At 40.0% G+C, this 25,775-nt stretch overlaps 2 protein-coding genes and 1 long non-coding RNA gene across 5 annotated transcripts in view; 2 read left to right on the forward strand and 1 right to left on the reverse strand.

Moving 5' to 3' along the window:
• thada (THADA armadillo repeat containing) overlaps positions 1-1,499 on the forward strand; it is a 92,244-nt gene extending 90,745 nt beyond the window's left edge. For both annotated transcript variants that reach the window (XM_055029365.1, XM_055029364.1), the window contains one exon: positions 1,068-1,499. In XM_055029365.1, coding sequence (XP_054885340.1) covers positions 1,068-1,391 — 324 coding nt within the window. In that variant the 3' untranslated portion in view covers positions 1,392-1,499. The remainder of the gene's footprint in view (positions 1-1,067) is intronic.
• The window catches only part of LOC129359617 (uncharacterized), a 114,721-nt gene that overhangs the window by 240 nt on the left and 88,706 nt on the right, over positions 1-25,775 (reverse strand). The window lies entirely within an intron of this gene.
• zfp36l2 (zinc finger protein 36, C3H type-like 2) lies at positions 5,489-9,543 on the forward strand. 2 transcript variants are annotated; one of them, XM_055029367.1, is made up of 2 exons: positions 5,489-6,085; positions 6,166-9,543. In XM_055029367.1, exons 1-2 carry the CDS (start codon positions 5,996-5,998, stop codon positions 7,285-7,287), a joined length of 1,212 nt encoding a protein of 403 aa, XP_054885342.1. In that variant the 5' UTR covers positions 5,489-5,995; the 3' UTR covers positions 7,288-9,543. The 2 variants fall into 2 exon arrangements, with proteins under 2 accessions (XP_054885342.1, XP_054885343.1); XM_055029368.1 differs by having other exon boundaries at positions 5,490-6,085; positions 6,169-9,543.

The following is a 25,775-nucleotide window of genomic DNA, read 5'->3' on the forward strand; positions in this document are numbered from 1 at the left end:
TGCTAACTCGCTCATTCTTTTGTTGCCTAGCAACTCACCTGTTCTATGGTTACCTAGCAACAACCTGTTGAGTAACTAGCGCAGCAGCAGTTTCATGTTTTTCCTCCTAACTGCTAAAGAATAAAAAACAATGACATGAAGTGAAGACTGGATGACACAAGAAACATCTCACCCCCTGTTTGGTTGGATTTTAGATTTTTAAAACAAAAAAAAATCAATATTTATTAATATTGACTGATATAAAATGCTTATGTTGTGATAGGCCATGTTGATCGCTTATCATAACATGTTTCTGTCTCATTATTGTCATGAAGGCCTTTGGAAATAATATCTGGTTCCATCAGATTTGGTTTTTGTTTAAATTAAGCTGATTTTATATGTTTTTAATATGTTTAAATAGGAGAAAACCAAAATGTTCTAGCTCATTTCTCTTGTTTAGTTCTGCTCTCATTAGCAGACTAAACAGTCTTGGTGTTGTTAGTCACCAAGGTTTCTGCTCTCCGTCGCTTATTTGGGCTTTTCACAAAGATAGAAGTCAAGGTCGAAGATGTTTAAATCTACAATAATAATAAAAAGAAAGTACACCCTGTTTCCATTTTAAGGCTTTATATAGCAGGACATAATAAAGATTATGTTGAAAAAAAATCTACATTTAACCCAAAGTTACCACACTGTTACTATTTACTTGACTATAATAAAATAAAATGTAGATAATTATTAGTGACCATTTCTATTAAAGCTGGACCAGATCTCAGGTTTGTCTTTATGCAATGCAATAAACTCGCAGCAATTTGTTGCAGCAATCTGTTGCAGCAATCTGTTGCAGCAAGGGTGGATCCGTCCGTCCGTCCATCCATCAAATATCAAATATAATGACTTTATTCTCATAATCTGACTTTTTTTGGTAATATTATGACTTCATTGTTGAATGAATTTGCACGTTTTCTTGTAATATTATGGGTTTTTTTTTTTTCTTAGCCGGGCTCGATAAATCGACTCCGCCTTAAATCCGTAATCTGGTTCTGAAGTCCGGTCCGGTTAACTCTGGCCCGTTCTGCTGTGACCAGGATGAAGAGGACTTTCTGTTTGAGAAGGGCGAGCTGAACCTTTGGGCCGAGCCCCTGCAGTGGGTGCAGCTGCTGCACCGACACCTGCGTTCCCTCCTGGCCCGTTTGAGTCAGAACCAGGCTGTGGATCCGGACCAGGTGGGTCGGATCCAGACGCAGGCCCGGGCCAAACTCCTGGCCTCCCAGGAGGCTCTGGACCGCCTGCCTGAGCTGCCGCAGTTCCGCTGCGGCGCAGAGCACGCCCGGCTGACGCTGTGGCGCCGCAGGGCGGAGCTGGTTCTGGATCTGCTGCGCGGGTTCCAGGCAACGGGTTCAGAACTGTAAGAATTTAGACTATTTTAAAAAGTTTTACCTGTTTTTGCTGGATTTATGTTTTATTCCATCAATCAAGGTGTTTTATTTATGTCTTATTAAAATCAGATTTTTAATTAATTTGTTCCTTTTGTTGTGATGAAACTGGATCTTCTCTAAAGAATGAAAAATTTATCAAACTAAACTCTAAAATATAAGATATTAAACTTCTTAACTTGTTTACTATAAATTCTGTTTTTCTGATCAGGTTACTTTCAAGTAGTTACAAATACCAAAATACCATCAAAATTCAAATTATATTTTTTGTTAGCTGCTCCTGTAAGCATGGTTAAAATCAGTAACCATGGTGACACCGGTATGTTAGGCTAATTACAAATTATGCTAAAGCTAACTGGTAATTTACATACATACTGGAAGAGCAGCTCAGGAATGATGAAGCATCTGGTGCTGGGATAAGGGGGCCTCGAGTAAAAGACGCTCAGGGCCCCAAAAGGTCTTTGGCCGGCCCTGAAGCGGAGCGGGTCAACATGGCACCAGCGTTCAGGCTCCTCCAGCCGGTTTGTAGGAGCTGAGGCTGAATTTACAGCAACCTCTTCCGTCTAGTTTCACTGTTCATGTAATTAAGAGGCAGAAACAATGGATGTCTGTCTGTCTGTCTCTCCTGTCTGTCTGTCTCTCTCTGTCTGTCTGTCTCTCCTGTCTGTCTGTCTCTCTCTGTCTGTCTCTCTGTCTGTCTGTCTGTCTCTGTCTGTCTCTCTCTCCTGTCTGTCTGTCTCTCCTGTCTGTCTGTCTCTCATCTCTCCTGTCTGACTGTCTCTCTGTCTGTCTGTCTGTCTCTCTGTCTGTCTGTCTCTCTGTCTGTCTCTCTCATCTCTCCTGTCTGACTGTCTCTGTCTGTCTGTCTCTCTGTCTGTCTGTCTCTCCTGTCTGTCTCTCTGTCTGTCTCTCCTGTCTGTCTGTCTCTGGTCTCTCCTGTCTGTCTGTCTCTCCGTCTCTCTGTCTGTCTCTCGTCTCTCTCCTCTCGTTCCCTGCTACAATAAAACTGATGTAATGTTTTGGAATCGGCTGCCTGACGTTCCCGCTCCATAAAACCGAGCTGTGCGATGTTCCGCGCGGTTTCTTCAGCGGACATGTTCGAGGGATTTCTGTCCTCCACATTAAACTATTGTCCACAGCTTCTAGTCCCGGGGCAACCCTCAGACTAATTTTAGGGTTGGTAGTAGTAGATTCCAGCCTCTTATGTCACTTGTTTTTCCCCTGGTTGCTATTTTTTTTAGTTTTCTTGAACCAAACTGTTCAGTTCTTGTGCGTATTTTCAGTCCTGTCGTAAAAAGACATTGTACAACCACTCCTTGAATTATGACAATATATGTGTTGCAAAAACCAGCAATTTCTGGTCATATGTGTGGCACTGGGTTATTTTTTATGGCCTCCTGACTGAAATATCTGCCATTTAGAGCCCCATCCTCTGCTGCCAGCTCTGCAGTTTTTCTTCTGTGGTTCTTATTTTTTTTTAATTGATACGACTCCAAACACAGAATGAGAACAGTTTGATATTTTCATGAAATTGATTGTGCTAAATACTTATAATACCCTACAATCACCAACATTCACCATTTTGTTAAATAATTTAGACCAGGGGTGTCCAAAAGGTGGCGCACGCGCCTCTTGCAGCACTCCATACGATTGTTTTTGCGGTCTAGGGGCCACTTATGGCACAAATTTTCCGTTGCAAGTTTATATCTTCTCAAAGGGAAAATGTTACATTCAATAAAACAATTATAATTTATTTCATAAGTTTTGTTCTGTTTGCATTTTGCCACAAGGTGGCAAGCCTGAGAATGAAGGCGTTCTGGTTAGGTGAGACCAAAATGAGATTTTTTCTTGCCCAGCAGGACCAACAGTTATGCAGAATATGGCGGCAGGGAAGGTGGAAGAGTTTGATTCCAGACGCGCTGCTATAAAAATAAAAAATGTCTCCAGTCCTTGAGAGTTCTGTAATTTTTAGATGCGTCTCAGATTCATCACACCTCGATCAAAGTAGATCATTAGCAGGACTTGGAAAGAACCCGACTGCATGCGGATGAGCTCATTCTGCTTCCATGCAAGTTCTTTGGACCAGGGAGACAGCTGAAGGTTTCAGGACTAAAACACTGAGAATGGCTCAGTCAAAGCCCAGACTTTGATAAAACTCAGAATTTGCACCATGAGTTTTGATATATAATTTTGACAGATGCTCTCCATCCAATCTGCCTGACCTTGAACTGTTTGTAAACAACAGAGCGACGTTTCAGTCTTCAGAGCAAAAAGCCACCAGCTCCCTCTTTGTCAGTTCCATATATTACCTCTGGGGGGCAGTGTTGCTCTGCTGTTGTGCATGAGAACTACATTCCTGCAGTCTGGGCTCTGAGACAGAGCAGAAAAATACACAACAGAGGAGTTAAAAAAAGAAGGAAAAGGTCACACTACAGCAAATCCTGCGTGTTTTACGTTATTTCAAGTCAAAATGAACCTACAGTTTCGCTCTGACACGGTTTTCCTGCAGCAGGGAAGCTGATTATGCAATCAGTGGGTTCTAAAAACTGCCCCACTCTTCTTGTCTGGACTCTTCCTTGCTCATATTTGTGGTCTCACCCGTCCACAGGGAGGGAGAGGAAAGGGAGGGCAGGGGGGAGGCACAGTTTCCTTCCATCACAGAAACATGTGTCAGCTCCAGCCAGAGGCTAAAACAGGGGGAAGGTTCAAATCCCCAGGACTTTTCTGCTCTCTGTCATTTAAAATGTGACTGTCTTCACACCAGGAGCTCACGCAACAAGATCCAGGAAAACTTTGCACTGAGAGAAAACTCCCTGCAGCGGCGCATCTAGAAAACTTTGCAAGAGAAACGACTCCTGTGGAAACAACTAGTAGAGCAAAAGTTCACTATAAAGTCAGCCTGCAAAGCCACAAAGTGACACTTCAATTATTTATTTTTTTAGCTAAACAAAGAATGTAACTGATAGCAAACAGCAACACACAGCAGTTCACACCTTCGGCTTAAAGCGTGAAATATAACAGATATATTTGTTTTCACCAAATGATGTAAAAACATTGCTCGGTAATATAGAGTGGATTCTAACTTCAAGATTTTACAAAAAGCGTCTTTTTATTTAAAGGACACTGAGGAAGCAAAATGCTAACTCCAATTTGTGCTTGATGACATCACAAGAGGCATATGAGGAAATAGAAAATGGCCGACTTCCAGGCTCCTGACACATTCTTTTCCTTTATTTTTCACTATTTACTGTAGATTTTGAAACATAATAGATATATAAATGCAGAGAAAAGCTAAATAACACTTTTTAAACATATTTTTCTCTATGGAATCAAATTCCAAACTTTTCAAGATATCATGGAAAGCTGGTACTCCATACCTTTTGTTATGTCACCAGAGGTGTGAAGCTTATTTTTTTTTAAAGAGTACATTGTGTCTTGATTAAATTGGGAACTACTATAATATATATATAAAAAAAACTGACTATGCTGTTGTGTTTTGTAGCTGGCATACTAAATCTATTGTGAGTTTTACTAATATTTACAAATATTCTGGGTAGTAGCTTTAAAATAAATAAACAAATGTTACTAATAGTCTTGACCTTTCATCAGAAGTGAATATTACTGTGTACTTCAACATATTTTACTAAAATAAAAGTAAAAATTACCTGTCCAAAAAAGTATTTAGTAAAAAGTCTACTCAAGCACTCAGTAACTGATTAAATTATCAATCATTTAATATTTAAAAATTACATGATCAGATGGATGAAAATATAAAGTTAAGTGGAAATTTTGGTATTTTGACAACAAAACTGACAATAAATTATAGAAGTAGCAAAAAATAAGATCAGGCAAAAAAAAAAATATATATATATATATATTAGATAAATTTAAGAAAATGTGCGGGTGTGTGCCTGTGTCTGGTGAATGTTAGATTAAAACATGTTTGTTTTTTATTCAGTAGGCAGATAATATTTAACTAAACTAAGAGTAAAATAAAAGTACAGCATAGTAAAAATACTGATAAAATCACATTAAAAAGTTACTTGAGTAAATGCAAATATGCCCAACTCTGATTAAATCACAAATTAAAAGTCGGAGCCCCGGCCCCCTCAGCGCCCCCCTTGGTGTCGCCTTGGATTAACCAAATTCTGTCTCAGCAAGAGTTTTTAACCCACTTCCAGAGGTTTTCAGGGGTGGAAGGAGGGAGTGTGGGCCAGGGTTGGATTTCAAGGCGGTGACGAGCAGCCAGCCAACCGGAGAGGGGAAGAAGTTTGCCCGGAGTCGGCCCGCCCCTCCCCGGCCACAGCGCTGCATTTATACGCTGTTTGCTCCACAGTGAAGCACTCTGGTTCTAGAGAGGAGGAGACAACAGCCACAACTTCACAGCTCCACATACTAACCTCTTCTAGTTTTTATTATTTCCTCCGGACTTCAAATTAAATTATAACAACAATAATAATAATAAAGCGTTTTTGGGTAACTTTTAGAAACTTTTCCACAACCTAAACTTTCCAACTAAGCTCCAGTCGTGGCACAAACAACAACACCTCGTCGCAGCGCAGGATCCCGCTCGGTCCTCCATGAAAGACGGAGTGCGACAGCAGATTTGGGGAAGAGACATGTCAGCGACGGTGCTGTCCACTTTCTACGACATGGACATGCTTTACAAGGTAATAACAACTTTAAAGGCGTTTTTTTCTGTGTGTGTGCAACTTGTTGCGCAGAAATGCTGACAGTTTCTTGTCCCCAGCAGGAGAAAAGCATGAACATGAACGCGCTCCACATCAACAGCATGCTGGATAAGAAGGCGGTGGGCGCTCCGGTCGCCGGCTCCTTCACGCCGGGATTTTTCCGGAGAAACTCCACCAGCAACCTGGAGGCAATGAGCAACGGCAACAAGTACTCTCTGGGCTCGTACAGCAGCTGCATGAAGGAGAACTCCCCGGTCGGCGGCGGCGGCGCCACGGCCCTCATGAACAAGGAGAACAAGTTCCGCGACCGCGCCTACAGCGAGACCGGAGACCGGGGCGTGCTGCAGCAGAAGCCCGCCTCGCAGATCAACTCCACCCGATACAAGACCGAGCTGTGCCGGCCCTTCGAGGAGAACGGCTCCTGCAAATACGGGGAGAAGTGTCAGTTCGCCCACGGCTACCACGAGCTGCGGAGCCTGACGCGCCACCCGAAGTACAAAACGGAGCCGTGTCGCACCTTCCACACCATCGGCTTCTGCCCCTACGGCCCGCGGTGTCACTTCATCCACAACGCGGACGAGCGGCGGCCCGCGCCGCCGGTCAACGCCAACGTGCAGGCGGCGGAGCCCCGCGGCTATAGCCCGCAGCAGCAGCCGCTCCGACCAAAGCTCCACCACAGCCTCAGCTTCTCCGGCTTCTCCACCCACCACGGACTCGAGTCGCCGTTGCTCGAAAGCCCCACATCCCGGACCCCGCCGCCCCCGACCTCCGCGTCGTCGTGCACCTCCGCCTCCAGCTTCTACGACGACGTGCTGTCGCCCAGCTCCATGCCGTGCATCAACAGCGCCTTCTCCTTCCCCGGGCAGGACCTGAAAGCCCTGCTGGCCCCGCTGGCGGTGCACTCCCCGGCCGGCTACGCCAACAACCACTCCGGCGGCGGCGTCGGCGGCAGCTTCTACGGGAACGCGCCGGGCAGCGTGAGCCTCCAGGCGCTGCGCCGCCTCAGCGAGTCGCCGGTGTTCGAGCCCCCGCCCAGCCCGCCGGACTCGCTCTCAGACCGGGAGAGCTACGCGAGCGGGTCCCTCAGCTCTTCCGGGAGCCTGAGCGGCTCCGAGTCCCCGATCCTTGACGCTGGAAGGCGTTTGCCAATCTTCAGCAGGCTGTCGATTTCAGATGACTAAGTTAATTTTTTTTTTTTTTTGGGATTATTGTTGGTTTCAGGAGTCAGGAGGTGCTGGAGACTGAGACTTTCCTTTAAGCAGAGGATATCAAAAGTTTGGCTCCTCTTGACGTGCCTTTAAGCAAGACTTATTCTGATTTATTTTTCCCACCAGCTGCAGGGGTGCAAACCCTGCCCAAACCTCCCTGGAGGGGGGACAAGAGACCAGTTTGCACTAGAAATGCACCGATTAGGCCGATACAGACACCGATTTTTGGTTTAGTTTTTCCTTGTGGTCTGATCTTCCGATTCTGTTTTTGTTTTTCTCCTGACTGAGAAGTAAAATCTTTCTGCTGGTTCCTTGATGATAGAAGTTTTCGAAGGATGTATCCCAAACCTTTCTAATGACACGCTTGTTGATGCATTTCCTGTATGGAATGAAAGCATTGGGTGTTATTGTATTAGGGGGTAAAAAAAATGTTCAATTGATTTTTTTTTTCCAGTTTTTCACCTTTCTGATCACAAGGAAAAATCGTCTGGTTCCGATCTGCGTTGCGTCTCATCGGTGCATCTCTAGTCCCACGAGGATCAGTTAAGCTTCAGTTTCAAGTATCCTTGACCAGGCATTAGTGTAATAGTGTTTTGTTTTTGTATGTATTATAGCTGTATTAAAACTTAGATAGCAAACAGAAGGCATTCCATCAGTGCCTTGCCCATGGGGCTCCTGGCAGCCCTCCCTCTCTCCTCTCTCTCTTATCGCTCTATCAGGCAAGCCACACTTTTCCTGGGATTAGATGAGTGTAACATGACTTGACAAGAAAAAAAAAAAAGACTTTAAGCGGTTTCAGATTTCCTCCCATCCTGCCAAGAATATGCCTTAACTTAAAGTAACACTTTTCTTCTCTTTCTTCTTTTTTGTTTTTTTGTTTCAACTTCCATTCCAGTTCTGCCTTCTTCTAGCGCCACCCAGTGGTTGGTTTGGTTAGTCAGCAGTAATTTGTTGCTTGGTTAAAAAGCACTCTTGAGTTGGGCTTGTTTGGGGAAATCACTGCTGATGGTTGAATATATATCTATATTTTTTTAGCTTTTTTTTTTTGAGTGATTTGCATAGCGGTGCATAACTTGCTATGGACTATTTAACTTATTTATTATCTTGTGAAAAAAAGTATAGGCTACATTGGTAATTTGTGTCCATACTGTATTTATCAAGTATGATGAAGCAATAGATCTATATTCTTTTATGTTTAAATTATGATCGCCATTATTAATCTGCATAAAGTGGAGTGTATGTTCTTTTCACAGTAATATATATATTGTTTTTCTCCTTTTTTTTCGTTTTGTAACTTCACTTGGTTATTTTTATTGAGTAAAAAAAAAATCTTAATTTAAGAGAACGTATGTGATATTTATTTCATTAATTTTGTTTCCTTGTTTACGTTTATTAAAACAAAGTTTGTGTGATTGCTGTTTTTGCTCCTGAGGCTGTCAGTGCTGTCGAAGGTCTTTTATTTAGATTTTTCTCCCCCATACTTTAGATTTTCTGTAGAATGTATAAACACAGGTTGTACAGACCGTCCAAAACTTTTTTTCTTCCTCTTTTCGTCGAGCTAGTTTAGACGTCAGTGACAAAGAACCCAAGTCAATAAATTAACCAAAAAGTATTTGTTTTTTTAAATTTTTCTCTCCTGTTTTTGCACGAGGTCACACTGTGATTCCAGCCGCGTGCTAAAGAATGTAGCAATCCCTTTTTGCCCCAGTATTATTATTGTGTAGTGCCTATGGGGTTCACCATCTCTCTACATGCCTTAAAAATAACCAAATAAAGTATTTTTCCTACATGGCATATTTTTTTATATACACGTTGAGCTGAATGTAGTGTTGGATTCTGCAACTTTTCAGGTTGTCACCACTCGGCCTCTCTGACAGAAGCAACCGTAACTTTTCTCCGAGTCCCGATTCCTGTTTCCTTTTATGAAAATATATATTGAAAATCTAGTCTTGAGAGTTTGCTGCAGAGGGAAGTGGACAAACACATTTTGATTTGTACATAGTAGGTACAGGGGGATGCGCACTATGTACTTTTGACTACTTTATTAGAAGTAAAGCTTTTTGAATGTAACAAAAACGGACAAAAAGACAACGAGAGTTGTGATGTTTCTTTTTGGGGAATCAGTTCACTACAAATTGAGTGTGAGACTGTTAACTTTGTACTGTACATTTGTTTTGTTTTTTTGTTTTGTTTTTTTGTAGTTCTCCCAATAAAAACCATTTTGGAAAACTTGGCTTGTGATTATTTTAGTGTTTTTAGACCCTCAACTAAAACAATTTCAAAGACAGTTAATGTTTTGTTGGAGCTGATGTGTACATCAGTCAAATCCTTATTTTTTAGTTATATTTTTGTTATTGATAAGGCACCAAACTGGTTCCGGCCCAGGGGCCTTTATCCTTCTTCATCCGGCCCTGCTAACAGTCACATTTGATAAATAAGAGTATCTCCCCTAATGAGTCTCGTTTGTCAGATTAAAAGAACGTTTTGAAAATAGCAAGTATAGAACATATTGAATAATTTTGTTTTGTTCTGATCTAATTTCAAGTGTCGTGTTTTCATCAGTGGAAAATCATCATAATTACCAGAAGGTGCTCAAACATCCACCTGTGTGTAATTAGGCCAAATAATGTTATATACTTTCTCAGTTTGTGATAAAGTTCCTGAAATAAATGTTTTTTTCAGTGTTAGTTGTCAGGAATGCGAAAGTCTTCAGGATCTCCTGTATTGAAACTTTTCGTCCACCTGAACCAGTTCAGTGACTCGTTACTGAGCCTCTGCAGAGCTGAATGACTTTCAGATATTTGATTCAGAGATGAACGAAAGTCGAGCTCTAAGACGGGTTTTAAATACCTTTGTTGGTTTTGGATGGCATGTAGAAGAATCATGTATTTGCCTCCAGTATTCTGTGCATCCGCAAAATTCCCTGCAAGTAAATTATATTAATATGTCTATAACTGCCAGATTTACATTTCTGTTCCACTTCATCAGTTATTTATGCAAAGCTGTGACATTCCTCTGAAGCTGAGCTTTGAATTTATGACTGTAGATCTGGGTCAACAACCCAGATTCTGTCACTCCTGGACAAGCCCAGATCATCACCCTCCACTACCATGCTTCAGGCTGCTTTCACGCCTGATAGACTCGGGAGAGGAGAGTCACATTCTGCACTATCAAATGATACAAACTAATTGGAAAACCTGTCCCCCTCTTGGCCTGTGGTGGCGCTGCACTACGAATTACTAAAGGAATCGGCACAAAACCTCTGAAGAAGACACTGAACACAACTTCCTTCTTCACAAAATGTAAATAAAATCCCATTTTAAATCCCTATTAAATCATAACACTGTCCTGGGATTCATGTTCTGTAGTGACGCTTAATTAACCAATAACTAATAAAATAAATTCACTAATAAGAGAAGTGCAGCAACACAGCATTTTATTCAAATGTTTTGTGTTTTTCTGCCACAGAGTAAAAACTATTTTGACTGAATTTTCCTCTGAAATCTTCCTGAGAAAATCGACAAAATGTTGTGGAAACCAGACCAAATGTTTTGTTGAGCACCAATAATGCTCCTGAAAAATACAAATACAAATTAATCATTTGTAATCTACTTCTTTCAAACTCCAGTCACAGAAAGAAGTGCGATTTGTATCACTTACATGCACACAGTCACTCTAGTTAATCATATTTGAAAGTTTATTGATATTTATTGATGATCTCAGTGGAGAAGACAGTAAAACTAAATCCTGAGAACACAGACAACATCATTAACTGGATTTGATTGCAACAACAATAAATCAAAATCTTATCATGGTGGAAAAAAATGTGTCTTGATAAACAAAACAATAAATGTTTGATTTCCATCGAATGAGGCCAAACTTTGGCCACGCCCTTTCCGCTGAGTCATGATCTGACCTGGTTTTATTTGAGTCCCACCGTTTCCTCCTGGGAACGTTAAAAGGTGTCAGACATTTTCCACAGCTGAATAATCTTTCCTTCGGTTTAGATTTTCTGTGTTAATATAAACCTGTTGATCTCGGCTGTTACTTTCAAGCCAAACAGCAGAGGTGGGGAGTAACTGGTTACATTTACTTGAGTCATTTTATTGTGACGTGTCGCTACTAGTAAAATTTCTAGAAGTTTCTACATTTTCTTTCCACTGTGAGAAACTTCATTGAATGAAGAACAAACTTTTAAAAAAACTTCAGCAGACACACAGTTTTTGTAAAGTTTTTTTACTTCGAAGCCCATCCCATTACCTAGCAACCCGCACTGAGTTCTGCTCGTTACCCAGTTCCAGCACCTTTGGTCAGCTGATTTTATATATGTTTTATTGTTGAAACCACTTGCTTCATTCGTTCTTGTTGTGCAGGAGGCACTACTTCTGCTTTTCAAAGATGTACGGTTGTATTCTTGGGCATCTGTTTGCAGCCATTTTCTCGAGTTGGGGGCGTGGCCAGAAGCACCTTATTTGGATTTAAAGTGACAAGACGCCCTAAAGCAGCTCAGAGACAGAACTGAGATAACGAAAAAAATAAAATCTCAAAATTCAATGAACATGTTTTTATACCAATATCCACCTGTTAAGAGAAGCATAACTGGCGTGTGAAACACCAGATTTAATGGGGTGTACTAACATTTCACTCTGAGTGAAGGTCAGCTTTGATTTTTGTGGCGTAAAAACAAACTGATAATCAACACGTAGCTGTTTGTTCAGACAATTAGATTTATACGACCCCAGATGATGTTTGACCCGCTGTGAACCGGGTCAGGGATGAACGCATCGACTCATAACTGATTAACTTTGCTGCTGTAAATGTGCTTCAGCTATCAGTCACCTGAGCTGCTTCTCATTCGCTCACGTCTAGACCGGCTGAAAGGCCTGGCCTACATTTCCCTCCATGTTGTTGTTGTTGCCTGGATTTCCAGGAACCTTTGAAAGAAGAAACGTATTTTTATTCCCCCCCTCCTCTTCTTTCTACTTCTATGGGGCCATTCTTGCCCAGTTATCGTCGGTAGCAAAGGCATTAAGAAAATAAAAGCCCCGGGAGTCATGCGGTGCCTGGAGTTCACGCCAAGATAAGGTGGCCTGATAACAGCCTTGGCAAATATTTACTGTGTCCTCAGGATTTCATAATGAAGTGTTTATCAGAGGAGAGCCGCAGGGCCGCACAATGAGCCGGGTCTCTGCCAAGAAGGATACCTGTGACTCACACTGTGTGTGTGTGTGTGTGTGTGAACACGACATCCTTAAAATCCATATTTAATGTCTGAGATCGTTGATGTTAGGATGTACATCAGTTTCATGTAGCTGTGATTTGTTGATTTAATCACCTTTTACTTTGCTTCTGTAATGTGTTCACTGCAAAAAGACAAAATTTTACTAAGTAGTGCAAATGTCTTAGTGCTCTTAAAATACGAGAAAACTTAACTTCCAAACCAACTTTTAAGAAAAATAAAGGAGCTTGTTTCAAGTAAGTAATTCCTTGATATTGGTTAAAAAGTTCTAGTTTCACTGGCTGATTATTTCACTTATAACAGGGGAAATTGTCTTGTTATAAGTAAATATATCCATCATTCGGGTGTCATTGTCTCCCATCACTCCCAGATGGACCGTCTAGTTACAGAGGAACCAGCTCCAGGCTCCCATTGGTCGTTATCGTGAGCTAAAATTTTCACAAAACTAAAATGTTCGTTTTCGCATCTGTACCTTACTTTGAAGGGATATGCAAACGTTACCATAGAGGCTAGAGTCAGAGAGCGTCAGGGCAGTGAGATGAGGCCAGATGGGAGGAGTTTTAGGTCTGGTTCAAACAGCACGATTTAAGTATTGGTTTTCCAAACCTCTGTGACTACAGAGCCGATAAAAGTTCGGTCGGTTCGTTTGTCCAGGAGAAACACGCCACCAGAACCGATTCCAGTCACGAACCGATTCTTGAAGAAAATCCAGTAAAACCTCCCAACATATGTCAATTCAGAATAATCAAACATGATGACGATGTAGAAGCATCAGTGACAGTTTGTGGACTCATTTCAAGCGATAAAAGACGAAACAAAAAGAAAAGGCGTTTGATGAAAGATGGCGGGAGCCACTCTGTTTGGAGGTGAGTTATGTTTTTTCGTAGTAAACATTTTAACTGAATAAACACAACCATATAAAATAAACGTATATAAAAATGACCGTCAGATTCTAGATCACAGCACCAACTAACACACCACACACTGCAGGACGGTGTAAGATTGTTGTAAAGGGAACGCTGGGGGGAGAATAAGGCTTTAGCAGGAACACCAACATGCAGAAGCATCATCTGATGGTCCCACCCCCCGCTTCCCCCCCATGGTCCACAGGAAAACAGCCAAGTCCTGACCGGTCCGTGTAATAGAAAGGTTGGGGCCCAAATCCATTTTTCCTTTCTGCACTTTTAGGTATTTTAAGCCATTTTTAGTTTAACTGAAGAAAAACTGTTTGTGTGGAACATTTTGATGTGTTCATTAGTGCAGTGCTTCTCCACCAGTGGTTTTCTGTGGAGCGTGTGTGTGTGTGTGTGTGTGTGTGTGTGTGTGTCGCAGCGTTGCGGCTGGTTAATGGTGCCTGGAGCTGCTACAATGAAAGGAAACCCTCTCTGAGTTGTGATTAGGACAGGAAGCGTCGTGCTTCCTGGCCACCACCCATTTCCACCTCTTCTTCGCTGTTTTTCCTCCTCCGTCAGCTTCCCCTCTCCTCTGTAGTCTCTACAAGTTGCTATTTGTGTTCCTCTGCCGCTCTGGGAAGTCCAGCGCTCGTCCTGGTATTGTTTTGGCATGAACAGCCCAGACCTGGGGGTCAAGTGCTGATGGCATAAAGTGGCCAAGACTTTGTTCATATTTGGTTTTTACTCTCCTGGAGCTTTTTCACATTTTGTCACGTTGCTAAACTTTGAGTCCATCATGAGTTAGATATTTTCATTTCTAATAACTGCACAGGATTTTCTGCTATTGATCCTTTGCAGCTCCTTGGAGGCGCCATGATTGAACAGAGCGACTGGATTTGTTTTCCAAAGTTGTTTTTGCCAATTTACAGAAGTTGGAAACGGTTAGCTTAGCAACCGATCCGTTCCTCATTCCCCCTGATGTGTTGATCAAATTACTGACTTGAATCAACACAACATGCCAACCAGATCTTTCCATACATGCTAGGCTACATGAAGAGCGTGACGTCTTGTACAGTTTTGTTATTATTATTACTATTTATTGTTGTTGTTTTTTATAAACTGTTTTAGCTGCAGAAATGTCTGTAGAATGATCATAAACCTGCTTTTATCGCTAAACTATTTAAAAAACTACATACTATTTTTTTTAAAAATCCAAATCGTGCGTTACTCAGTGTTTGATCTATTATATCAATCCCAATAAAAACAATAAAGCTGGTGTTTGCAGTGTAATCAAAAATGTTCAGCGCTGTGTATGTGAGCCATATGGGTGGAAACTGTCCAAAAGGAGAATAACAGCCTCTCTTCCTGCCAAATTAGTTCCTGACAAGGTCCTAAACTTCCATTTGATCAGCTTTTCCCTGCAGCTGTAGAGCCGGTTGATTCACTTATAAAAGTTAAATATTGAAGAGAATACTTCCTCTCTTTAATGAGCTCTAACCACTTGCAATAACCAAAGTGAAAGTTTAATTTCTCCGTCTAGCAGGGGAGAGTCCCTGAAAGTCCTGAAGTTCTGAGTCACCAGCAGTTGTAAATCAACCCTTGAAAGTCCCTTCTGTGCCTACCTGTGTGTTAACTTTACATGACCCCATTCTGGCAAAGAAACAATGTGGACATGTGTCTGTTTCTGTGTGCAGAGAGCCAGAAACCTGCTCACAACTGGAGCCACTGGCTCAGCTGCACTTGCTACATGCAGTCAGTCTGGGAAAACTGCGCAGTTGCAGTTTAGTTGCATGGTTGGGTGATAAGAAGCCGACAGGATCGCTGGCTGACAGCTCTTAAAAATGTGGACAGCAAGGAAGCTGAAACAAAAACACAACATTCCTTCAAATTTGATCTGCAGGGAGTATTGTTGCTAATGTTAGCTCAACTAGCTTGACACAAAGAAATATTGGGGTGATTTGATCACCAGTAAATGAAATATCAGCACATTAGAGATGAAGGTTTCCCCCTGGGCCGCCATATTCACTTAACGTTCAAACCAAACATATAAAGCATACTTTATATAAAAGTCAGCTAGCTCACTTTTATATACATGTAGCCTTTTAGCAGCTTTGCCGTTATTGTTTCACGTCATTCCACCTGGAGATTGCAGTGAATATCACATTATTTTATAGTTAAATATAAGGCCAGTCGGCTTCTGGGGTTAGAGACCACAGCGGCTCACAAATAGATAAAATCCACAGATACCTGAAGCTGCGTCTTTTAATAGTTCACACACCGATTATACCTGAAAGGGGAATTACTTTGTTTTTGTATTTCTATTTTTGTTTTAAAAAAAACTAAAAAAAGCTCCAAGCACTTGAGAGAAAACACCTACCCATTCAATGTAAAGTATTAAAGTCTGTTATCTAGCAACCCCAGTCAAGCTCAGTCTGTTACCCAAACTGGGCTCCAGCACTGGTTTTACCCCAGTATGTGCTGTACAATGGCTGCTGGAAAAGATAAATGTTTTATTGTTGACTTACCATCCAGAAACCACTCGCTTCTTTCGTTTTGGTTGTTCAGGAGGCTCCACTTCTGCTTTTCAAAGATGTACAGTTGCATGTTTGCACACCTGTTTGCGGCCATTTGCGAAGAGACAATTCTAATCTGAGATTATCCTTTCAACAGCTGAGTTATCCAGATGTGTCACCACTATTCCAAGGCCTGAAATAAAAACCCCACGATGAAAGGAGACTGTTTGGGATGTTCAGGAACATCTGATGAAGGGCGAACCTGAACGCTTCCCCAGTGACTACCAGTAGCACTCCCTGCAAGCGTGAACCCTTTCCTGTAAAACCGACACCTTCAAGCTCCACTGAAATTTGCAACTGCACACATGCACAATATCCCAGAAACATCAGAACTGGTTTTGTTATGGATTAAGAAAGCTAACATTAAGGTTCTGGAATAGCTTTCCTAAAGCCTCAACCTCAAACCAGTTAGAGACTGGTCTACTTTGCTTAAACACCAGTTCTGGTAATAGTCAACCAGTTTAACTATCCTGCCATAACGAACGCTCAACGATCAAACGCCAGATCAACGGCAGAGGTTGAGATGAAACTAAACTACTGCTTTGGTTCAAACTCATCACTAAAATTTAATTCATACCAAAGATGACGACACAGTCTAGTTTTAAAAATCCCATTTTATGGCAAAATCCAGTTTATGATGCTAACAGAAAAATGTTTCCTCCTTGATTGGAGAAAAACACAAAATATGGGAGAGTAAAACCACCAACTTGCCCGGAGAACATAATATTTCTGTGCTTTCATTCGGGCTTAAACTGTAAGAAAGTAAATACATAATCGTCACCTTATATTCAGGAAGTAGCCTCTAGCCTCCCCTGCAGCTGCAAGGTGAGCCAGGGAAAGCCACAGTTTACGGATGCTGAATAAGGAAATGTTGTTCGCCGTTGCAGGGTGAGTGGAGGGACTCGGCCAGGGGTGGTCATGCTCGACCGTTGCTGCTCCGGGTCCGTCGTATCCCTCTCCCTTTAAAGCACGCCGAGCTTTAAATATTTACAGAGCATCTTATGAGAGAACCCAGTGTTTACTCTCTATGCTTGTGGCTCCAGTTTTACGGTTTGCTGTGTACAAGCGACGCGGAAGAGACGCGTCCTGGACGAGTGCAGTGGCAGCGTGTTTATGTAGGAGTTACGAGGTACTTCCCTTCGTCTCTGGATTCTGCTGGGACTGTTTCTCCAAGTTCCCTCAATGAGTCAACAGTGACCACCAACAGAGAGCAGAGAGGCATCCATCCATCCATCCATCCATCCATCCATCAATCCATCCATCCATCCATCCATCCATCCATCCATCCAAACCCTCCAACAAACCACTCAACCAACCAACCAACCAACCAACCAACAACCAACCACCAACCAACCAACCAACCAACCAACCAACCCAACCAACCAACCAATCAATCAATCAATCAATCAATCAATCAATCAATCAACCAACCAACCAACCAACCAACCAACCAACCAACCAACCAAACTAACATGGCTTCTCTATTAACGCTTTTGCAGCATTTTTCCAGCGTTTCATTGAGAAGTAGCTCCTATAATGAGCTCAGTGGATACACAGTTCCACTAGGTGTTTGCTAATTGTTGCTGGCTAGTCTGAAGGAGCTGAGTGAGGGAGGGCTGCTTGGAAACTTCCGGTCAGAGGAGGAGCTGCGTCTTGAAGGCGGAGCTAGATCCACCCAGGCGTTTAGCCCAGCTGAATGGTTGCCATAGAGGATTTCCCAAACATACATGAAAGAATGAAACCAACACTCCAGGAATGTTTTTAATGAGGGACTAACATTATCGTCTGATATTGAGCTCAAAACAGTCTTTAAGGAGCAGCGACAAAAGCAAACGCAGTGGATTAGCGGGGCTTTCTAACAACTGATGGCATCAACCAGGGCAGGTTACGGTGGAATATCATTAGTGCTGCCTGGATGCTGAGCTGTTACAGTCACGAGTCACATTTCTCTTCATTTTACTCAGCAGTCCACATTTTCTGCAATGCTGGGGACAAAAGGATGAGAGACGTTTTTGTTTACGTTGCCTCACCCTGTGTTTAAGGCTGCGGTCATGACTTCATATCATTACAGGTGGAAAACCCTCGTAAAACATGTTTTCTTCTTTTCTTTCCCAGTGTAAATAATCAGGAGGGTTTAAATATCATCAACAGAAGTAGGCCTGAGTAGGAGAGATGCCACAGAGCATGTGGGTAGAAGTCCCTCTGTGGTTTATTTAATGAGGCGCACAGACATGCTAACCTGGTATGACTAATTCTGTCTCTGGCTGCTGATGTTCAGAGGCCAGAAGTTCTTGGCTGCCCTTTCATGTGAGCAAAAAGTGAGAGATAACATTCAGAAATGTTTTATCTCGACATTTTACGTCGACATTTAACGACTGAGCTGAAACCTGGTGAACGCTAAAGGCTAAAACTGGACTTTTGTCTCTTTTTGTTGAATAACAATTTCTTTATATATTAATGTTATTGGGTATTTTGATGGAATACAAGGTGACATTTCTCAATCAAGATTCTCCCAAAGCTAGCTAATTCTTATAAACATCAACAACTCAATTATGATAGACCATATAACTATTTTTACTCAAGTGGCGGCCATATTGGACTTTCATTTAAGAAATACATAGGAAATTATGACTTTTCAAGCAGATGCTTTAATGTTACATCTATTTTAAGTTGACTTTTTTGATTTGCAACCCAGAAATTCACATTTCAAAATGGAAGTGTATCTTCATTTATTCAATTAAGCCCACATTTCTGCATTAAAAAATGTTTAATTTGATTGATTGATCTATATTATTTTAATTTTAAATTAAAACCATCATGAAACAAACATACTTTTCCATAACATTCTACTGAATACACACCGTATACTGCAGTCACATTTCCTGCTTTAAAACAAAACTTTCTCCATGAGGTTGTAAACATCACACCTTAATAACGATGCGTATCTTATCTACAACACCGCCCAACAATCTGCAGCTTTTTATCTTTGTGTGTCAGTCAGCTTCTGCAGCCCAGCATGATAGCGAAGCGACACGCCGCTGAGTTAAAAGGGAAGAAACAGGCAGCAGCTGTAAAATGTAACATGTCCTATGTAGCTGTGTAAGGGGCTTTACTTAGACCAGGCCTGGGCTCGCCACACGTGACCAGCAGCCGGGCGCGAAGGCCGATAAGGAAGCAGGGTGAGGGTGCGACCTGGTGGGGAAGTCAGTCTTGGGAGGATTGTGTTGACATTTTAGGCGTCACGCTTTCTGACCGCTGGTGTTGAACCAAAGCGAAACGAGAGCAACAAGAGGCGAACGTAGAGAGAGAGAAAAACAAAAAAAACAAAAACAGCTGATGGAGTTTCATGATTCCTATTTTACTCAGAAAACAGTTTTGAGTTTGAAGAATCTCTGCACTGTAAAAAAAAAAAGAGTTTAGAACCTGGACTGCATTATTAATGCTGTCCCACTTTACAATGAGGTTCCCCGAATACTAATAGTTCATAGACATGTTATTAATCCGTCTTTACACTGCAAAAACACAAAATCTTAACAGTTTTTTCTAGTTTTTAGTGCAAATATCTTAGTACATTTGAAATAAGACAAAACCAACGTACAACTAACTTTTCAGTAAGAAATAGTCAATAACAAGACATTTTTCCCGTTATAAGTGAAATAATCTGCCAATGAAATCAGAACAGAAATTATTTACTTAACACAAGTTTATATTTTGTGAAAAGTTATTTGTAAGTTAGTTTCGTCTTGTTTCAAATGTACTAAGATATTTGCAGAAGAAACTAAACAAAAATATGTTATAAGATTTTGTGTTTTTGCAGCGTAAACACTTTAAAAATAATTATAACTGTTTATTGTGCATAAATGAAGGGTGAGAATGACACAAAATAATCAGGTTTCCAACCTTAATGGACAATCAATAAATATCTTGCCTTCAGTTGTTATAAAAATTCTGTATCTATAAAACATAATTTAAAAGAATTTGACGTCTTAAAAATGGGTCTCTGTCTCTTTAAGAAACTCCTACTCTTTCCGAAACTCTGCCTTTAAGAAATCATCACAACAATGCTCCTCCATTAAGCCATTTATAACCTTTCTTAGGAGTGTTGGAACAAGAAACAGGAGATGAATAGTTCCAGTTCCAAGTGTTAGTTAATTGCTGCTGCTGCTAGTCTGGAGGAGCTGAGAGGTTAACTAAATTAGATATGCATCCAAAGGATGTTTGTGTGTCATAACGGTCCAGCCAAAGTCCATAACCAACTCTAAAAACAAAGGACTTCACATAAAATTAAAAAAATTACGGACAACCCAAGAAAAGGAGCGTCTTCAGTCAGAGGCTTCTTGAAATTTGTTGTAACACAGACTGCTACAGGAGACAAACATCACTATCTGCAATAATACTTTGAAAAAAATGTAATTGGTTACAACAACAATTCCCCTTTGGGATCAATAAAGTAATTATTTTGATGGTTTTTATTTGTAACAGTTAAATAAAATAGTATCCATATGTATGCACTAATGTCGCCCCATATATAATTGCCAGTATAATGTAGTTAATTGGGAACCTGGGTAAAGGTTCTACCGGACGGTTTCGGTGGTCCTACCGGGCCTCAAGCCGCTGCATGACGAACCGGAGCCGGGAGATCGCAGAGGGCCCGCCTCACTCATAACACTCACTCAGCATGCTTCAGCTATTTGTACAGTATAAACATTTTGGGTGATTACATGTAATTTTCCGCTGCAGCTCCAAAGTAACCTGAATACACTGACCTCGCACTGTAAAACACAAGTGGAGCTTACTTTAAAAAAAAAAAAATCATGTTTTTAAAACTTAAAAATGCTAGTATGTGTGATCGGGTCATCTGAAGTTTACACAACTTCAATCCAAAAAAAAAATCTTATCAAATATTTTTGGTCTAGTTTCTCGTGCAAATATCTTAGTACATTTGAAATAAGACAAACTAACTTAAAAGTAACTTTTCAGCAAGAAAATAGCTTGTTTCAGTTAAATAATTCCTTAATATTGACAAAAAAGTGCTAGCTCTATTAGCAGATAAAATGACTTGTAACAGTTTTTCATTTTTCCCTTTAGAAGCTAAATAACAGTTTAGTGGAAATTTTTTTGTGAATATTAAATAATTATTTACTTACGTCTCTAAATCTTGTGCGAGAAATTAAACCAAAATAATTGGTACAATTTTGCATTTTTGCAGCGTGAAGTGTTTCTCCACTATTAGCGTGTACATGAGGATGATTGGCAGCACGGTGACCTTTTTCATAAACATATTAAAATACTGTAGCTTTAAGATGATACTTTCTGCTTTCAGAAATACTGCTTATTGCATTCTGGGAACGTGAAATACTACGAACAAGGTTCAGGGTCATGGAAGGTGTGACCGGCTTCTAGCAGGACGCTAAACGGGTCTCGGGTTTTTAAAGAATGCGGTTCTGGAGAAGACCTGTGTTCCCCTCTCCGCGGTCCAGCTGTGGGGCTCCAACTCACGTCCATATTTCATATCTGTGTCTTTCAAACAAAAGCTGAATGTTGATACAATCTGCTGGCTCACTGGAGGAAATGACTGTTTGTGGGCTCACTAATGATGTTTCTGTTTCTCTTTCTAATGTAGTCCTGCTTTCTCTTTTCTCACCGTTTTCATTTCCCAGCATGCCCACACACGTCTCCGGTGGAGAAACTTTCCCGTGGTGGTGAACTGGTCCAAGTCGGGTCCTGAAGGACTGCATTTGTAATGAATCTGTTCAGATCATGCTCCTGCAGAGTGCTGACTGCGACTGTTATTGTGACTTAATACAATTTATCAGCAGCGTCATTTTAAAAATCATCACAAAAAGTCACATATGATCGATGGCAACATGTTGTGTTTAGTCTATTTGCTTTCAGACGACAGTCCTGAGAAAATCTACAGTTGTTTGTTTTAAATTTCCCAAAATACCTTTGAGAACTGATACCAACGGAGACTATTCCTTACATGCCATTAGAAACAACATTTTTGCAGTTTCTTCTCATCTGTTCTTGATTTTCTTTTAAATGGAGGAATGAGGTGGAGCTTTTATTTAAGTGATTTCTTGGTTATGCAGGTCTGGGAGTAATCAGGCCTGGTGTAGCTGGTGAAACTGAATCCAGAAACAGTAGTAATTTACCGTGAATGTATTATTTAGCAATATTTTTTTTTTAATAGAACCAGGTCAGTTTTCACATATTAAATAAAAATCATCTGTATTTTGAACTTAAGTCTTTTGTTGTTGTTGTGGTTATCAATAAAAATTGTTTCATGATCTGAAAAATCATCATTTCATTCAAATGTTTTGAATGAAATATCTATTTTTGCAAACTCACAGCTTGACAAAGTTTTCAACAGAAAATGCCACTCACAATATGGCTTCACCACTACTGTTTTCATGTTCTTTCCTCTTTTATGTCTATATTTGTTATTGCTAGCTTACATGCCACTGTTAGCATCACAGCTTATGATGCAATTTTGGAACATCATATTATCAGCTAGAGTGGGTGACTCATAGTATTATCTACTTTAAGCTGACATGCCACACACAATAAGGCTACACCACTGCTGTTTTTATGTAGCTTACTCCTTTGTGTCTACATCTAGCATGCTAATGTTAGCATGCTAGCTTATGATACTGTTTTTGTTGATTTTGGCATGTAATATTCTGTTGGCATCACAGACAATGTTAGCTCCGTTAAGCTAACATTAATATGCCACTCGCAATATGACCACACCACTGCTCTACTCATGAAGTCTACTCTTTAGTCTCTATATTTGCTATAGCTAGCTAACATGGTAGTGCTAGCATTCCTTCCAGTGATGCCATTTTATAGATTTTTGTATGCAACATGTTGCTAGAATCACAAATAGCTTTAGCTACTTCAAGCTAACATGCTACCAGTAGCATTGTAGCTTTATTGTTTGTTTCTCATGCCAATCTGCTTGTTTAGATCTAAAAACACAGATCAGGTGTTATAAATAAAGGGAACACTCAAATAACACATCCAAGATCTGAATGAATGAAATAAATATAAAAATAATTTCCACCTGTTGTCTATTCCATTTGCACAACAGTAGGTGATATTGATTGTCAATCAGTGTTGCTTTCAGTTTGATTTCACAGAAGTTTGATTTACTTGGAGTTATATTGTGTTGTTTGAGTGTTCCCTTTTTTTTTGAGCAGTATATATTGTTCTCCAGCAACTTTCTGTCTTAATTTAACTTAGCATGATTCTAAAGTGTTTTTTTTAAACTTGTTGCTCTTATGATGCTAATTCATGCTCTGCAACAGTTTTTGTGTTTTGTTTATTATTCAGTATGTTATGTATTAATTTATATGCTTTGATTTCCTGTCACTTAGTAAATTTCCCTACTAACAAGGTTATTTCCATTCTATTATAGCTTAATATTAATAGTTTTACCTCTAATTTTGAAGCGTTTTGTCCACTTTCACCAAATGTCCTTCTCCCATCTATAAGACTTGAGGTTTTTAAACTGCTTGGAGGTTTCCTGAACATATTTCTGACTTTCCTCTGCTATTGTGCACCTGTCACGTTCACGATTCGCCGTCTCCCTGCGTGGCCGAAAGTCCTGCAAGACCAGTTCTCCCATCAATGACTCCCTTTTAAGAATCAGGAGAGCGGCGCGGCAGGACAGACCACCTTTATCTAGCGCTCTCAGGACTCCCATTCATGCGCCAGAGGGGGGAAAACTATCTGCATTTACACACACATGCAAACAGAGTGAGAAAAGTTTGTGTTTGTGTGTGTACCAACTAAATTAACCTCCATCAGCGAGCAAAAAAACATCTCGTTTTATCACGTTTTATAGTGCTTAACTATTTCCTTTGCATCTACAACTTTGCATACATTTTATTTACTGTAAATATAGATCAATTTAATTTCACAACTACTTTAATTTGTGTTGTTTCTATTTTTTATGTGCGTCTGCCTTTACACCAGGACCAGAAAACAGCATTTTTCTGGTTTCATCGATACTTTTGTCTGATTATGAATGGAGAAATGGCTTTAAACAAGAGATGAGTCATAACCGTCTCTGCATTTCTGCGCCGTTTCTGGGTTATGTGGGCTGGAATACACAGTTATTCACGTTGAAAACACACACACACACACACGCGCGCGCGTAAATAGTAGGTAAATTTTATTTATACTACGTCTTTCACAGGTCAAAAACCCACAAAGTGCTTTACAATTAAAACAAACCTAAAAAACCAGAAAAACGTTTTAAAAACAGAAAACATTCAGCAGCAGAAAACTGGAAGTGGCCAAAACAAGAACATTTATGTATTTTTAAATTAAACACATTATTTCCTTACCTGTTTATTCATAAAAACATGCAAAAATATGCATTTTTTTTTCAAATTAATAATCAAATCTCCCACTGGAAGTAGTATAGACTTCATCAATATTAAACATTTTTCTTTACTTGCAACAAGTTAATTTATCTTGTTGTAAAGTTACTTGTAAGTAACTAAGATATTTGCACTACAAAGGAGACAAAATGATTGGTCTGATGTTGAGGTTTTGCAGTGTGGCTCTCAAGTTTAGCATCTTTTTAGTCCTTCATATCAAACACAGCCCCTGCTGTGTTATTTTCTCAGAAATAATGGATTTTTTTTACCTGCTTTACTGTGAAAGAAGACCGTACACTGCAAAAACACAAAATCTTACCAAGTGTTTCTGGTTTAGCTTTTAGTCCAAATACCTTAGTACACTTGAAATATAAAAAAAATTGACTTACAAGTAACTTTTTAGCAAAATATAGGAGATTATTTTAGTCAATAATTCCATAATATTGATGAAAAAATACTTGACATTTTCCCATGAAATAATCTGCCAATAGAACGATCATGTTTTCATCAATATTAAATAATTATTTACTTCAAACAAGCCTCTATGGTTTGCTGAAAAGTTACGTTTACATTAGTTTGTCTTATTTCAAGTGTACTGAAAGACATCTGCAGAAGAACGTAGATCAGATTTTGTGTTTTACAGTGTATTTGGGCACAAATGTCGAGCCAGAAGAACTTAATGAGTCTCAAAGTTTCTCTGTTTTGTCTCTGAGCCTCCCAGGCCTTTTTTTCCTGCTCACAACATCAGAAGTTTCTAGTAGAAACAAGATGATCCAACACAATGTGCCCTTTGTGTTGGATTCGACTGACGAGTAAAAGGAGCCGTTTGAACTGGAGTAACAGAAAAAAAAATTCAAGTTTACACAAGTGCAAAGTTGGGTAGTAGCTAGTTACATTTACTTAATTACATTTACTTCAGTAACTTTTTTATTTAGTAAATGTTCTGGATTCTCTGACTGAATGAAAAACAAACATATTTTTACTAAACACCTGCAGTTTCTGTTAGTTTCATAAGTTTTTCATTGACAGAAACTAATATGGAAACATTTTCTTTTGCCTGATTTTATCACTTTTGTTATTTACATACATTTTTATAAATTTTGATCTTAAAACACCAAAATTTCGACTTTATATTTTTGCCTGTCTGATGGTGCAATTTTTAAATATTAAATGATTAATTTGATAAGTTACTGACTTTTTTTAGGCTGCTTTTTATTTTTACTTCAATAAAATAAGCTGAAGTTTTGCTTTGCATTTGGAACAAAACAAATCTTGAAATCTGAGAATCTCCAGACATGTTTCCTTTGAGACAATAAAAAATTTCTTTTGCAAAATGCATATTTACATTTCAAGCTTTTCAAGATTG

The sequence above is a fragment of the Poeciliopsis prolifica genome, unplaced genomic scaffold (genome assembly GCF_027474105.1).
Source record: "Poeciliopsis prolifica strain line A6 unplaced genomic scaffold, Auburn_PproV2 SCAFFOLD005, whole genome shotgun sequence".
Taxonomy (NCBI): domain Eukaryota; kingdom Metazoa; phylum Chordata; class Actinopteri; order Cyprinodontiformes; family Poeciliidae; genus Poeciliopsis; species Poeciliopsis prolifica.